This window comes from Monodelphis domestica, chromosome 3, assembly GCF_027887165.1.
Source record: "Monodelphis domestica isolate mMonDom1 chromosome 3, mMonDom1.pri, whole genome shotgun sequence".
Taxonomy (NCBI): domain Eukaryota; kingdom Metazoa; phylum Chordata; class Mammalia; order Didelphimorphia; family Didelphidae; genus Monodelphis; species Monodelphis domestica.
The window spans coordinates 325,759,181-325,774,946 of NC_077229.1; the positions used below are offsets into that span (position 1 = coordinate 325,759,181).

Below are 15,766 nucleotides of genomic sequence, written 5' to 3' on the forward strand. Positions count from 1 at the left end.
CAGGCAAAATGGTACTTTCCTATTGCTTCAATAACATATTTTTCTTAATTAAAATTTATTTATTTGTTTGTTGCATTAAAATACCCAGGTAGCTCCCTCCCTATGTCCCCTCTTCCCATTAGAGAAGACATTATTTGGCAAAAAAGCATATATATATATTTTCATATATATATATATAACACAATGTCTTGCTTATTTCTATTTATCAGTTCTTTCTCTGGAGGTACAAGTCATTCTTCAAATCATATTTCTGTTGCCCTATATAATGTTCTCTTGACTCTGCTGATTTCATCAGTAATAATTTCAAGTTGGTCTTTCCATGTTGTAAAAAAAAATATCTGGTTATAATTTCTTATAGTTCAGTAATATTCCATCACAGTCAAAAGCCACAATTTGTTTAGCCATCCCCAATTGATGGACACCCCTCCAATTTCCAGTTCTTTGCCACTACAATGAGAAGTTGTAAATATTTTAGAATATAAATGTTCTTTTCCTTTTTTCCTGATCACCTTAGGAAATAAACCTAATAATGGTATTGCTGAGTGAAAGAGTATACAGTTTTATAACTCTTTGGGAGTAATTCAAGATTTCTTTCTAAAATAAGTACTAAGCTAAGAGCTTTTCCATAAGCAATATTTTCTCAAATGAGGGAGAAATTTACAATTAGTGTTATTAATTATTATGTTATTAATTCTGCCTTTTAATCTTCACACATATTTGGAAAACTACAAATTCACCTAAACTAGGCAAAACATTTGGTAGCAGTATTGTCAGCTCCTAAGCCATCTAGGTAGTAAGTACCAGGCTTCTCTAGGTTTACAGGAACAGGTAGCCTTTGCATATCCACAGGCAAAAACTACAGCTCCCAGTAGTCTGTTCGAAAGCAAGAACTCAGTTTTCTGTGCCCTGAGAGGAATCAATAAAAAAAAAAAAGGACAAACCGCGGAGCAGTGTGGGTGGAAGAGGAGAGATATACACACTCAGAAATGGCTCTGAAGAAGGATGAGCAAGAAGGGGATGTGTTGCTGACTAAAGGGGAGTCCGACTCAGAGGTTAAGCTCATTCTCTACCACTGGACTCATTCCTTTAGTTCCCAAAAGGTAAATGTTCCGGGGAGGCGCGACACGGAATATTGGGTTTCAGCACCGGGACAGCTCCCTAGGGTTATTCTTTTATGCTAGTCTGCCTTGTTTGGAAGAGGCGGCCATTATTCGCCTCTGCCACTCCAACTTGGCATTTTATTGGTCCCTGATGGAAGAGGAGACAAATCTGCCTAAGGAGTGAAGTAGATGTGCCCCATTTAGCTATACTCTGGACGCGACAGAGGCAGTACAGTTTTGTAGGCCCTGAAAGCCTAGACTTTGCAGAAGCAGCAACCATAAGATAGAGAGTTGGGAGAAGAGGGTCAAAGCAGCGTCTCACTTCTCTAATTAAGCTAATCATAGTCTTGCTCGCACACCACTAAAAGTCACCTCCCCCACTCTGCTGCTGCTTCTTATTGTCTTCCTCCTTACCCTCATACAACATTACAGTCTTAGGTTTTTGGCAATATATTAGGCCTATCTAATTGGAATCAGATGGTTTGTGGTGGGGGTTGGGGATGGTGAGGATTGTATAAGGTCTCTAAGGCTAGCAACTGGTTTTCATTTTTGTTTTGAATTCTGAGAGCCTAGACCAATGATTTGTACGTAAAAAGTATTTGATAAAAGATTCTTACATTGATTTATAGTATAAAATGGGACTTTAGAATAAGAAGACAAATTATATAAAAACCAGCCTTAGTAGGATATACCAACAATAAATGTAAACTTTGTTAGTGCTTCCCCATAGTCCTTGGAAGTATAGGCAACATTTAAAAGGACATGACTCACCAAGGGATTCAGAAGTTTTTAATAGAATCAAGAGAAATAATTTAATTTAGAATAAGTATGCTTTTTGACCTCTTTCAGGTACGCTTAGTAATTGCTGAAAAGAAACTGAAGTGTGAGGAACATGATGTAAGTCTCCCCCTGAGTGAACACAACGAACCATGGTTTATGCGTTTGAACTCTTCTGGAGAAGTACCTGTCCTCATCCATGGGGAAAACATTCTGTGTGAGGCAACTCAGATAATTGATTATCTTGAACAGACTTTCGTGGATGGTAATGTTAAGGCTATTTATAATTTCTTTAGTATTGATTTTAAGAGAAGTGGCATATTTTCCATTTCCATAAGCATACCTCAGTAGATTCAGCAACAAATACCATAAGCTTTATTTCAATCAGTATCATTCTATTTTGTTTTATTCATGTAAATTAAGCCCTTAAAAATCTTTGAACATCAATCATTCAACAAACATTTATTAAGCATCTGCTATATAATAATAGGGGGTTTTCATTTGATTTTGCTTTTTATTTACATTCATTTTGACAAAGATATCAAGTGTAAATACTTGTGAGGGAATTGAAGTTATTACATTTTCACTGTTTGATAAGATAGTATAATAAGTTAAAATTTACACTTTTACTGCTAATAAAATATATGCTGAGAGAAGAAGAATCGATCTTTTAATTTTCTGGTGAAGTGATGACTTTTCCCCCCAAATCAGTGTGTCCCAAGAAGATGTGTCATAGGAGAAGGGAAAGGCTAGACAGAGAGATCAAGTTTTAATGTAATGAGAAAGATATTAAAATTTTTAAATTTGAGGATACTGCTAATTTTGGAAAGAATGGATTTTTATCCCTTTCTTTTCAGATAACAGATTGCCATCTTTTTATGAAGTTAAGAATACTTTGAGGTGACAGACATCACCATATGTTGTCCCCACAATTTTGTAAGAGAATTGGCTAGAGGGCTTCAAGACTACTATTTTTTTCTATAAAAAAATCCCAATTACAATTTATCTTATTTTACTTGATGATTTTATATCTTTTCATTTCCAAATATAATTCCCTATACTTGCCCAGAAATCTATTCTTTTTTTATTTTTAAAAAACTCTTATCTCCCTACCATCTTAAAATCAATACTATATATTGATTCCAAGGCAGAAGAATGGTAAGGGCTAGACAGAGAGAGTTAAGTGACTTGTCCAGGGTCATGCTGCTAGGAAGTATGCCACTCCACATTTGAACCCAGGACCTCCCATCTCTAGGCCTGGCTCCCAATCCACTGAGTCATCTAACTGTCCCTGAAACCCATTCTTTGCTACAAAGATTAAAAAGAGAGAAAAAAATCAGCAAAACTAAACAACACATTGATTGTGTCTAATGGTATGTCATATTATATAGCCATATATTCCTCCCATTTTTTTAATGGAGAGAAATACGTTTTCTTTACTCTTTTCTGGGCCCAAGCCTGTAATTAGAAGGCTTGTTATGTGCAAGTTTGTGTAAATACATACATTCAATTTCATTTTGGCTCTTTTGTCCTTTCACATGGTTATGCATATATTTTCCCCTCGGTCTGCTTGCTTTATTAATGCATCATCTCATATATCTTCCTATGCTTTTATGAATCCTTCATTTATAAGTCAGTTCTTATGGTGCAATAATATTTCATTATATGCAAGTACCACAATTTTTTTGTTATTTCTTAATTGTTTTCTTTTTGCTACCACAGAAAACACTTTTTTTTTTTACTATTTTAGTGTATAAGAGACCTTTATTTCTGTGTTTTATTTGCTTTGGGTATATGTCTAACAATGGGTTCCGATGGTCAAAGGATATGAACATCTTAGTGACTTGTAAAAACATAATTCCAAACTGCTTCTCAGAATGGTTGGATTATTTCACATCTCTATCAACAGTATACTAATGCCCCTGTCTTAGCAATGGTATCTTCAATATTAATTATTTTCATATTTTGCTATCTTAGACAATTTTCTAATTTTGTTCTCCAAATGTATCATTCTTCTTTAGCTGTTTCCAAGGGTATATGCCACTGTAGTCAGAAAGAAGCCAGAGAAGTGACAAAATTATCAAAATCACCTAGAAAATTAAAAAAAAATTAGAACAGGTAAACATCTTAAACATGTAGAAAGAAGGTGCTTTTATGGGAGCTGAATGTGTATAAAGTCAAAGAGGTACATAAGAAATGGACCAGCATTCTACCTTTTCTCTAACTGCTTTAATATCATCAATTTCCATTGCTCTAATGGAAGGCTACTTTTAAAATGAACCTTCTTCCTAATGACTTAAAAAAGAGAACGTGATTATGATAGAGACACTATCCTAAACACATCACAAGGTACAGGATAAGATAAAATTCCCTTGTAAGGTGTCAAAACTATACTTGAGACTTGATTGACATAGGGGACTAAAATCTCAGAATGTTAAAATAATTTCCATGTCACCTGAGCATAAGGCATTTATGAGGAATTCCAGTAGTTCTCTGATACTTTGATGGTTGAAAACTCTGGTCAACTCAAACAAGGGAGCTTCTTTCAATTAATCAGAGGTGTTCTTGATACTTTCCTTGTAGACTATTTACCTGCCATGGGCAGGTATTTATTTATTTATTTTTTGTTAACTGTTGAACGGTTTCTAGTACCTTATTTTATTTCAATGTTAAACTTAAATTATTAGGGCACTGACTTGAGTCAAACCCAGTTTGAAACAGTGGTGAAATAAGGTATTTGAGTTAATTAATTGTTCATTAAAATATAAAGGTTGGGGATCTGAACTAGAAATGGTTTCTAGTATTCTTACTTATACAATATGATATGAAGAGAATTTCTTAATGTTTCTTTGATTCAGAAAAATTCCATTGAAGTATATTCACCTCTATGGTGCTTGTTGCTGAATAAAGCTAATCACATTGATCAATTTGAATGTTTTGAAGAGGTTACCTAGACAACAGTTATATGGATTCAGAATTTACTTAAAAAAATGATCCAAAGAGTAGTCATTAATGGGTTAACATAATTTAAATCTCTATTGAAGTGTCCCAGGTATCTGTTTTTGGTTCTGGACTATTTCAAATTTTTATCAATTATTTAAATAAAAGTATAGAGTATGCTTGTCACAATTTCAAATGATACAGAGCTAAGAGATGAAACTAACTTTTTGTATAACAGAGCAATACTGTTCCAAAAATGTCTTAAAAGGATTTTTGGACTAGATTATTGGACAAGATCTAATAAGATAAAATTTAATAGGACTAAAAGTCATTCATATGGATTTTCAAAAATAAACTTCAAATGTATAAGATAGGCAATGTATAGCTAGAGAGCAAATTTGTATTTAAAAAAAGATCTAGGGATTTTAGTGGATCACAAGCTTAATGGTTCAACAGAATGACATAGAAGCCAAGGAGACTAATTTTAAGCAATATAGTGCCACTGCATAGGTCAGACTACACCTCTAGCTTTGTGTTCCTGTCTAGGTACTACATTTTAGTGAGAACACTGATAAAAGAGAGAGTGCACAAAGGAGAGTAATGTGGATGGGAAAGGGTCTCTAATTAATACCATATGAGGATTAGCTGAATGAACTGGTGATAGTTATATTGAGGAAGAGAAAATTAAGGTAAGATATGATGGGCACCAGAGTGCTTAAAAGGTCACATGAAATAGAGATTATACTTTTTGCTTGGGCAAAGTAGTCAACTGTAGGAGTAATGATAATGTGTATAGTGCTTTTGATTTGTATAAGAAAGTTCTTCTGTCTTCTTTTTGTAGTTATTCTAGCTTCTGTTGTTATATCACTTCTTCTTTTCAATGTATCCTTCCAATATTTAATTTTCTGCCTTATTTTACATAGATGTCTGGGTGACAAACTGAGGGTGGCTTTCTCTAATGACAATAATAATTAGCATTTATATAGTATCTGCTACATGCCAGTCATTTTGCTAAGCACTTTACAAATATCTCACTTAATCTTTATAATAACCTTGTGAGGTAGATGCTGTTACTATATCCATTTTGCACATGAGGAAACTGAGACAGAGGGAGGTTAAGAGACTTGCCTAAGGTCACATAGCTAGTAAGTGTTTGGAGCTGAATTTAAAATTAGTTATAGCACTCTATTGTACCACACAGCCACCGCTGTCAAGTTTGTGGCCTTTGTGATAGTTACTTTCTTGAGAATGAAACTATATTTTCTCATTTATTTCTTAGTTCATAGTAAAGTTGTAGATTGTTGATATCGCTATACCTCTGAATTAAAATGTTACAATGCTTTGCTTCAATCCTTGTCTCTTTATCCATCTAAATTTTGAAGCTGGGTCCACTTACCTTCTACTGGAGGTTCAGCTTCACACCAAATTCTGGGAACAAGTATACATGAAAAGGATATAAAGAAGCCTATGTCAGCAGTTTTTTTGGCTAAGTATATTCATCTTTGTATACATAGATTGTTAGTTTTATGGTTGGACTGAATATTTAATTGGTCACCAGGGATTTAATTTCTAAATCTCAAAATGAATTACTAAAGTAAAATGGAATTTATTGTAGCTTATTTTACAATAGAGGGAAGATATTAAGGAAGAGAGAAAAAGGGAGAGAGATGAAGGGAGAGGTCTGGCTTCCTCTGATACCAGTTAGAAATTCTAAGGCCCCAGACAGGGGAAAGGAGTCTCAAGACAACAGGTCTTCCTAGAGGCCCATGCCTCTACAAAGGGCAAGGAAGTAAGTCAGCCTTTACACTCACTATGTTGTCGGTTCAATCAGCAGATTCTTTTATCAGCTTCAATTCCAGCAGGCTCCACTCCAAGTGTATCTTTTTCAAACTCCAAGTGTCCCTCGTCACTCCAAGTCTCTCTTCACTTCAAGTGTTTCTCTTCACTTCAAGTTTCTTCACTCCAAGTGACTCCCTTCAAGTGTGTATCTCTAATTCCACTTTTAAAGACCTTTTTCTCTCATGTCACTTCTCCTAAATATTTATATCTACCAATCACAGCCAACGCTCCACTCCAAGATTGCCCATTCATTCAAATGTGGGTCACAGACCTCCCACTCAATGTATAAAATGGGCGTTCACACCTTTTTGTGGTTAAAATCCAAAATGGGTAGATCTCCATACTCATCTTTAAGTACTATGCTTACATTTTTGGGGATTAAAATCTAAAAACAGACAGAGGATTACAATTTAATCTTTATAATCAAGGAAGAGCTAAGTACCTTCATTGTTACAATCTGGGGAGAGCCAAATCCAATCTTCACACTTCTAATAACTGATTGTGTCCCTTCATTTATTCCTTTCCTGATATCCTAATTACTATGATAATGGGGTTGCCTTGCACCTGTAGTTCTTTAATGGGCAAGAGTCATTCCTCTGAAGCTGTCTTTGTAACCATTATTTAATTCAGTAACTTCATTATGATTACTCCCCACTTTTGGTGATTCACATAGGCACAGTAAGACTGGAAAAAAGCTAGAAATCATTCATCATCAATCAAGATTATCTAGAAAGATTTTGAAACATTGGGCAAAAAACTAAAGACCCCAACTGTGCAAATAATCAGCTGTTTAAGAAGAGGACTAAGAATAGAATTTATAGTTCTGTATCATGACTTAAATACAAGAATGCCTGGTTCTTGACTTGGTATAATGTGGATCTAAGAAGGACTAGCAAAAATATTTTCCATGAGTTTTACTAATCTAATCAAGAGTTTTAAATTGAAATAAGAGATAAGGAAGAGAGCACTATATGCATATACCAAGCTAAATACCTTGGAGAAGAGTTATGATGTAGAAATAACAGTAATAATATATAAAGAATTTTATAGAAGAAAAAATACAAAAAAAGCAGACAACAATGAAAAATACATGGTCACCTATATACGAATTTATAAAGTATGTGTAACAAGCAAGTTGAACTAGATATCCTAATTTCAGGAGGCAAATTGAGCTCTTGTGTTGCTAGATATGGTCGAGTGGTTCTGAAAGCAAATATCACAAAAGAAATAATATAGGTAAAAAGAAGATTTGGCTACAGTGACATGGCATTATATAGTAAGAAGAGATACTTATATGAAGAAATTCAAAACCAGAGCTAGAAAGAATGTTGGAGAGCATTTGGGTGGAAATCAATGGAAACAAAAATAGTAGCAATATTATAATGATTTTATACTTTAGAATACATGTATAAAAATAGAAACTACATACAAAGTTTGCAAAACAGATGACCAGCTTGGCAGAGGTATGAGATAATAAAGATGAACCACTTCATTTATCTCAGGTAAGTCTAGAGTTACTTTCCTTTGAAAGGCTAATGAAAGCTGGACTTGTCTTAATGATAATTCATTTTTCAAATGGGGAAGGGAAGCAATTAAATAGGAAACAATTGATTTTGGATTTCATTTTACACTGAAGTATTGGTTGGTTATGTGAAAATTATTTGAACCTTTGAGAGAAATGACATCTGTTCTTGAATTTGGAATATATGACATGAAAGTCATGAATATCCTTACATAATATTTATGTTGTAGAAAAGACAATTTCAAAGAATTCAGAGAAATGTTAGATAGGATCTCATATACTGAAATTTTATGAGGGAAGTTTGTTCAGAAAGAAGCAGAAGATCTTAAGAATGAACTTCTTAAGAAACCAAGAAAACAAAATTAAGGAAAATTGTCTAATGATATTGATGTGAATGCACAGAGAAATCACAAGCCCCTATAGAATTATAAAGGAAAAAGATGTTCAAAATGTAGAAACAGGGGGCGGAGTCAAGATGGCAGCTTAGCAAGCAGCAAAAGTTCAGACCTCGTGGAAGACCCTTCCTTACCAATACAGACTGAATGCTCCTAGGGCACCAAAATTCAATCTGAACAACAGGACAGAAGCAGGGAACCCTCCTTCTGGACTCAAATCAAAAGGTATGCCCCCCAAAAGCCAGAATCCAGAATACTCAGGGTTAAGGGGAAGGCAGAGAGAAGGTCCCAGGACCCCTCCCCCACAACCCAGAGGGCTGAGCCCCTAGCAGCAGCGGGAACCTCTGAGTGGGCAAAGGTGCTGTTTTGCAGAGTCTACCTTGTGAGCAGCAGGGTGCTGGGCTTGGAGCATCCAGCTTGGACAGTGGGGAGGAAGCCAGGGAGAAACGGGTGGTAGCTGGGTCCCTTCATTGGGCTCCAGTCTCACCCTTGCCTCGGGCACATCCAGACCAATCCAGTTGAACTAATCCCATCAGAACTCCTCATAGTTTAGAGAGGTGGGCAAAGGCACTTCCGGACAGTGAAGAAGCAGCTGGAGAGAACTGGAGAGAGCCTGGGCGGCCCAGCCTTCCAGGAGTCTTCAGAGCCTCAGTGCTTCATACCACATACAGCCCAACCCAATTGAACTCAATCCAATCAAAAGCCTCCAGAGGACAGGGAAGCTAACATTCCTCCCCTAGAGACTGTACCAAGAGATCTGACAAAGCTCCAAGAGGGGAGACTGACAACCCCAAAACCAAAACAAAATGAGAGAAGCAAGAGCACAGCCAAATACGGGGAGCAAAGAAGGGATAAACTCGAGCAAACAACAGAAAAAGAAGAAAGAAATTACAATAGACAGCTTCTGCACAGGTAATGAGCAAAGAGCGAATGAAACAGAGGGGGAGGACCCAGCAAAGGAAAAATCAGAAATCCCAGCTAATTGGATACAGGCTTTGGAAGAACTCAAAATGCAATTCAAAACACAATTAAGAGAGGCTGAAGACAATTGGGAAAAGAATTTAAAAACTAAGATAAGTCATCTGGAAACAGAAAATAGTGTCTTGAAAGCCAAAATCAACCAGTTGGAAAATGAGGCAAAGGAGATGAAAGATGAGGCAAAGCAGATGAAAGATGAGGTGAAGAAGATGAAAGATGACCTCCAAAGAAAATCTGACCAAAAGGACGACCAAAAAACTAAGGATGAAATCCAGTCTTTAAGAACCAGAATACAACTTGAATCGAGCAACCTCACAAGGCAGCAAGATGCTATAAAACAAAACCAAAAGAATGAAAAAATTGAGGAAAATATGAAGCATCTCATTCACAAAACAGAGGATTTAGAAAATCGTTCAAGGAGAGACAATTTAAGAATTATTGACCTACCAGAAGACCATGACAAAAGAAAAAGCCTGGACATTATATTATAGGAAATTATTAAAGAAAACTGCCCCGAAATCCTTGAACAAGAGGGAAAAGTGGAGATTGATAGAATCCACAGATCACCTCCTGTGCTTAATCCCCAACTGACAACACCCAGGAATGTTATAGCCAAATTCAAGAACTATCAGACCAAAGAAAAGATATTACAAGCTGCCAAGAAGAAGTCATTCAGATACCAAGGAACCGCAGTGAGGATAACTCAGGATCTGGCTGCATCCACACTGAAAAAAAGAAAGGCATGGAATATGATATTCAAAATGTAGAAACAATGGTATGAGAGAGGAATGTGAAAGCATGACATAGTCCTCTAAGAATAGTATAGCAATAGTGAAGGGTAACTTCTGGTTCTGATGACCAAGCTAAAAGACTAGATATTTTTTACAATCCTCATACTCCCTTAAACCTTTCTACAATTGAAATTGTGCACCAAAGAAAAATAAATTTCAGTTGTCTATACAGTTTAGGATACAAAGAACTTAGTGTAAAAATTTAAGGAATATCATAGAAAACTAATTCCTAAATCTCTATCATACTCTTTCAGCACCCCTTCCAACATTGCCCATCACTTTCCTAGCAGCAGACCACACATGCTAACTTACATTTGCAACAGAACTCAAACTCTATAACCTTTTCAATATATTTCTCAAATGCCATAGAGAAACAAATAGTAGAAAATTTTCTCGGTTGCAATAAGAGTGAGGTATAAAACCAGCAGAGAGTAGTAGTTTTCTGTGCCATAAACATGTTTGGCCAAAGAACTGAGGAATAGAGGGAAGTGGGGCAAATGTGTATGTGGTGGGTATGGATGTGGAGCTCCACCAAGCTGGAGGGAAAGAACCAAGCATCTATCTGGGAACAGTTCTGTCTTCCCAGAAGTTACTTGGGCAAAGAATTGGGCTTATGAACCATAAATTGCCCAGTATGGAAGGAGAAACTGATGCTAAAGAGGAAGGTGTCACAAAGTGAACAGTAGGAGAAAATAAAGAAAAACGACTGAAATCATCAAATATCTCAGAAGGAATATGAAAAGAATACTCACTTAAAGACTTGAACATAAACTGATAAACCAACAGACAAGATATTACTAAGAGAAGGGAAAATGGCTACCAGATCAGAGAAAATTATTCAGGCACTGATAAAATCCTATTGAAGACAAAGGAAATAGATCATATTTGATGAGACTGAGGATCCTTTGTATTCTGAAGAGAGCATGAAACCACAGCAGGATGCTCTTAAGAAAAATAAGACTTGTGAATGCAGAATTTGTGTCCTACAAAGCAGAAATAATTGACAGAATAGAAAAAAAAAACTTGAACCCATGGTGACAAATCTCACCAAAGAAACAAAAGAATAATCTGGAATGCAAATATAGAAGTGAAATTTAATATGGAGGCAAAGAAAAACAATTACATTAAAATACAATGTGCTTTCTAGACAAGTGAAGTCTATTGATGCTGAGAGACAACATAAGGATGATAGCAACCTGCCCAAAAATATGTCAAAAAACCTGAACATCACAATGTAAGAAATAATATAAAAAACTGCCTAGATCTTCTGAACCCAGAAAAGAGTGGCAATCCAAAGTATCCCCAGATTGCCTCCAGAAAAATACTGTCTTCTGCAAACTCCAAGAAAAAAGAGTGGTTAAATTTAATAATTCTGCTGATAAATAACAAATTCTTCCAGTTTCCAAGAGAGAAATCTTCAAGGGAAAAGAAAGGAAATTCAGATAACATGACTATTCTGTATCCTCCAGAAACCTTGGGAGGAAGTGGAATGTGTTCTGAAAGAGCAAAGGAACTCAAGGTACAACCCAAAATGACTTGCCCTGCAAATCTGAATCTAACATTAATGAAACAGATAGATGTTTAGTATAAAAGAAGAATTCAAAACATTCTTGAAAAGAAAACCAGACCAGAAGAAATTATTTGCTTCTGAAACACCCCAGACAACAGAAATATGAGAAAGGTAAAGAAATATAGAATCATAGCACAATAAGATAAAAATGAAACCATTAAGAAAGAAGGAAAGAAAGGAAACATATGAGTAGAGATATATTTTATAAGGAAATCCAGGATTTTATAATGGGTATAACCTACAGAGGTTTGGTACTTAAAGGATCACTCATCTTGCTTCAGGGGAAGAATAATCAGAATTCCTAGGGGCAACTGACACCAGAAAATTAAAAAAAACAAACAAACAGCAAATGTCATTATGAAGAACATAATCAGGGACACTTTGGAGCAATAACTTCTGTTAAGAAGAAGGCAAAAAAGAAAAAAGAGGGCCAAGGAACAAAACCCACAAGACAATGTCATAGAAATTGTTTAGAAGAAGGAATTCCAAATATATACTTTTGAAATGATTATAGATTAAGACAGAAAGATAAGCAAAAGGAAAAAAATAGAATTGAAAAAATTGTGTAAATAGATTCAAGCTAAAATACTTACATGTTTTAAATGAGATTGCTAAAGAATTCATACATAAATGTATATTTCTTAGAACCACATGGAACTTCTACAAAAATAATTATGTATTAGAGCACACAGAGATTGACAATAAATGTAAAAAGACAAAATAAATACAGCCTTTATAGGTCATAATGCAATAAAAATAGTAATCAGTTCAAGGACCAGATCTAAATGAAGACTTAGCAATGAAATCCTAAATAATGAATGAATCAAAAATAAATAATAGAAATAATTAATAATTACATGAAAGAAAATAATACTGATGAAATAACACACTAAAATTTCTGAGATAGCTAAAGCAGTCCTCAGAGGGAAAAATCTTATCCCTATATACATACATTAATAAATTAGAAAAAAGAGAATTAATGAACTGACTTTACATTAACAATAATAAAGTCAGCAAATAAAGAAAAACAAGTATGAAAGAATATTTAAAATTGGAGGATAACCGTAAACCCCTATATACCAAAAGTTTTTATAGCAACACTTTTATGTTGCCAAAGTATTGGTAACAGATGCCCATCAGCTGGGGAATGGCTAAACAAATTTTGGTACATGAATGTAATGGATTATAACTGTGTTGTAAGAAATGATGAATGTGACAAATGTAGAGAAGTATGGGAAGTTGTACCTGAACTGGTGCAAAGTTAAGTAAGTAGAACCAAAAAAACAAACAAACAATAACACAATGACTACAATGTAAATAGAAAAAATCTATTAAAAATAAAAATTGAAGGCTACAAAATTTTGAAGAACAAATATTGCTCTAAAGAAGAGATATGAAAAGATATTCCCACTCCACCCTTTTGCAGAAGTGGGAAGCCCATGTCTGCTGTACCTTGTGTATATTTTCGGACTTTCTAAATGTATTATTCAGTTATTTCCATCCCTTTTCTTATTTTTGTCTTTGAAAAATAATATTTTCTATGTATAATGGCTCTCTGAGAGGGGGTAGGGAAGGATACTGGGAAAAACAATGGTGATTTAAAAAATAAATACATTAATAAAACTTAAAAAAAAAGTATGCCTCATTGGTGAAACTTTTCTGAGTTCAAGTGCCCAGAGGGCAAATTCAAGCTATCTGTTAGCCCCTGGATTACTGGAGAGAATTGAGGGAGAAAGTGCTTGCTCTGGGCAGCTGGACAGACAGGTGGAGCATACAAAAATGTCCTCTGGTACTGGGAAGAGGGGAAATGGAGCAGCTCCCTCAGTGCTGGTTCGGCATGTGTGCCATGTCTTTGCCAATGCTGGTGTAGGGTATGGGACTTAAAGCCTGCAAACAATTGCTTCTTGTACTTAGTTTTGTTCTAATGCTTTCCTCCCTATTATTAATTTTGATAGGATACCAGAAGAATCTTGAGAATCCTGTAGCTGAAAAACTGTTTTCCTTTACCCCCTTAAAACTCAAGCCCATAGAATCCATGACAGTTTTTTTGCAAGCATCTACACTCATGGTGGTGAACCTATGGCATGCATGCCAAAGACAGCACACAGATCTCTCTATGGGCATGCATGCTATACCATCAGAGTTAGTTACTAGAAGGCAGAAGAACTCTGGTGGAACTTCATCATTTCCCTTCTCCACTGTGCCTCCCTGCCCCTCTGCTCAGCAGCCTAATAGCTTACTCCCTCCCCTGAGTGGAGCACCTTGGTCACTCCCTCCCTTTCTCTCACCCCTTCTGAAGTAAGGTAGTGGAGATGGGGGGAAACACAATCTCTGGAGGGGGCAGGGCATAGCACCCAGTCTGAGATGGGATGGGGCACAGTAAGCATTGTCCAAAAGGTTCTAAAAGGTTTGTCATCACTGTACACTGCTATTGACTAGATTAAATTTAGTAATTGGAAATTAAGGAATAACAAGGAATTTCTAAACCTAAGCTAATGAAGCTTTTGATAAAGAGTCTGCCCTTGGTGAACATAAGTAAAAATCAAAAGAATAAATTTAAGCCTGAAGATACTAATTGGTTTTCTAACTAGATCTTCTGTGTTTCAAAGAGCTTAACTTTTGGTTCAAGAAACTACTTTCTGGAAAGAACCTCTCATTCACCTACCATTCAAGTCAAAACTCAGAGAATTGATAGACTGTCTTTCTGGGAGAAAAATCTCTAATGATGTATGTTAGGACTTTGCCTTTCTGAAAAGTTATATCTAAAGATATGATTTTAAGTTTTAAAAGGCTATGATAAAATATCTTATGATGAAGTAATAATTCATTTGAGAATTTCATCTGAAACCAGAAGCAGGAAGCAATGAAACTTCACAACATCATGTCAACTGGAACCATGCCTGGCAGCATCCATGAGATTAATTCATTACTGGCAAGCAATGACCATACACAACCATGAGAACATGTTTGGCAGAGATTATTTACAATGTATACCAGAGAATCAGCAATGATCCTATTTCTGGCAAAGACAACATGCTTGGGAAAATTGTGCATTGTATGAAACCAATAGGGAAAAAACCCAACAGCATGATAACATCACCAGAAGATATCAGTGGCACTGAAATGTTACAGGTAGAAATTGCCCCTCCATAATATAACTTGTACATCTAACTATATTCTCTCTGTGTGTGCTTTTCCACAATATTCTTTGTGAATGTCTATTCTCTCATTTTATAATTTGAATATTTCTGGAAAAACATGCTTCAGATTAATGAACAGAGAAAAGTTTATTGCTATTTTCCTTATCACACTCTTCCACTAAGTTCCTGTGGTTACCATAGTTTTTGATACATAAACATTTAGTGCTTAGTGAGTAATTGACTGTGATCTGATCTCTTTGTGTCCTCTTTCATTTATAAATGCAAATCATTTGTGGAGGTTCATAAACTCTGATTTTGACTTGATGTAGACACATAGGGAGCCTTGATCTTGGAGGAATTTTGTTTGGAGGACTCCTGTGTGAGTTGGAAAGTGCCTCCATTTACTAACATTAGCTATATTGGAGAAAAGAGGATGTGAATCTAAAAACTGCTCAGACTGTACCTTAGAAGATTTGGTTAAGCTATTCCCCATTTTTAACAATGGAGGTATTTGGTCAGGAATGTATTGAGAACTTTTAAAATTACTCCACCCTACTCAGACAGTGCCTTAGGGGAAGATAAAGTTGAAAACTCCTGATTGAACAACGAAAAGTCCCTAACTCATATCTTATAGTAAAGTTTGAATCTTAAGCTAGGTCTATTTTTAGATCTAATACAAAAGGGTGCTAAGTACCTTTAAAGGTTAAATTAGTC

General features: G+C 35.5%; 1 protein-coding gene across 1 annotated transcript in view; it reads left to right on the forward strand.

Moving 5' to 3' along the window:
• Positions 1-862: 862 nt before the first annotated feature.
• Positions 863-15,766, forward strand: part of GDAP1 (ganglioside induced differentiation associated protein 1) — a 33,841-nt gene continuing 18,937 nt past the window's right edge. The window contains exons 1-2 of the mRNA XM_001367663.4: positions 863-1,100; positions 1,950-2,142. Of these exons, the coding sequence (XP_001367700.1) occupies positions 987-1,100; positions 1,950-2,142 (307 nt within the window). The 5' untranslated portion in view covers positions 863-986. The remainder of the gene's footprint in view (positions 1,101-1,949; positions 2,143-15,766) is intronic.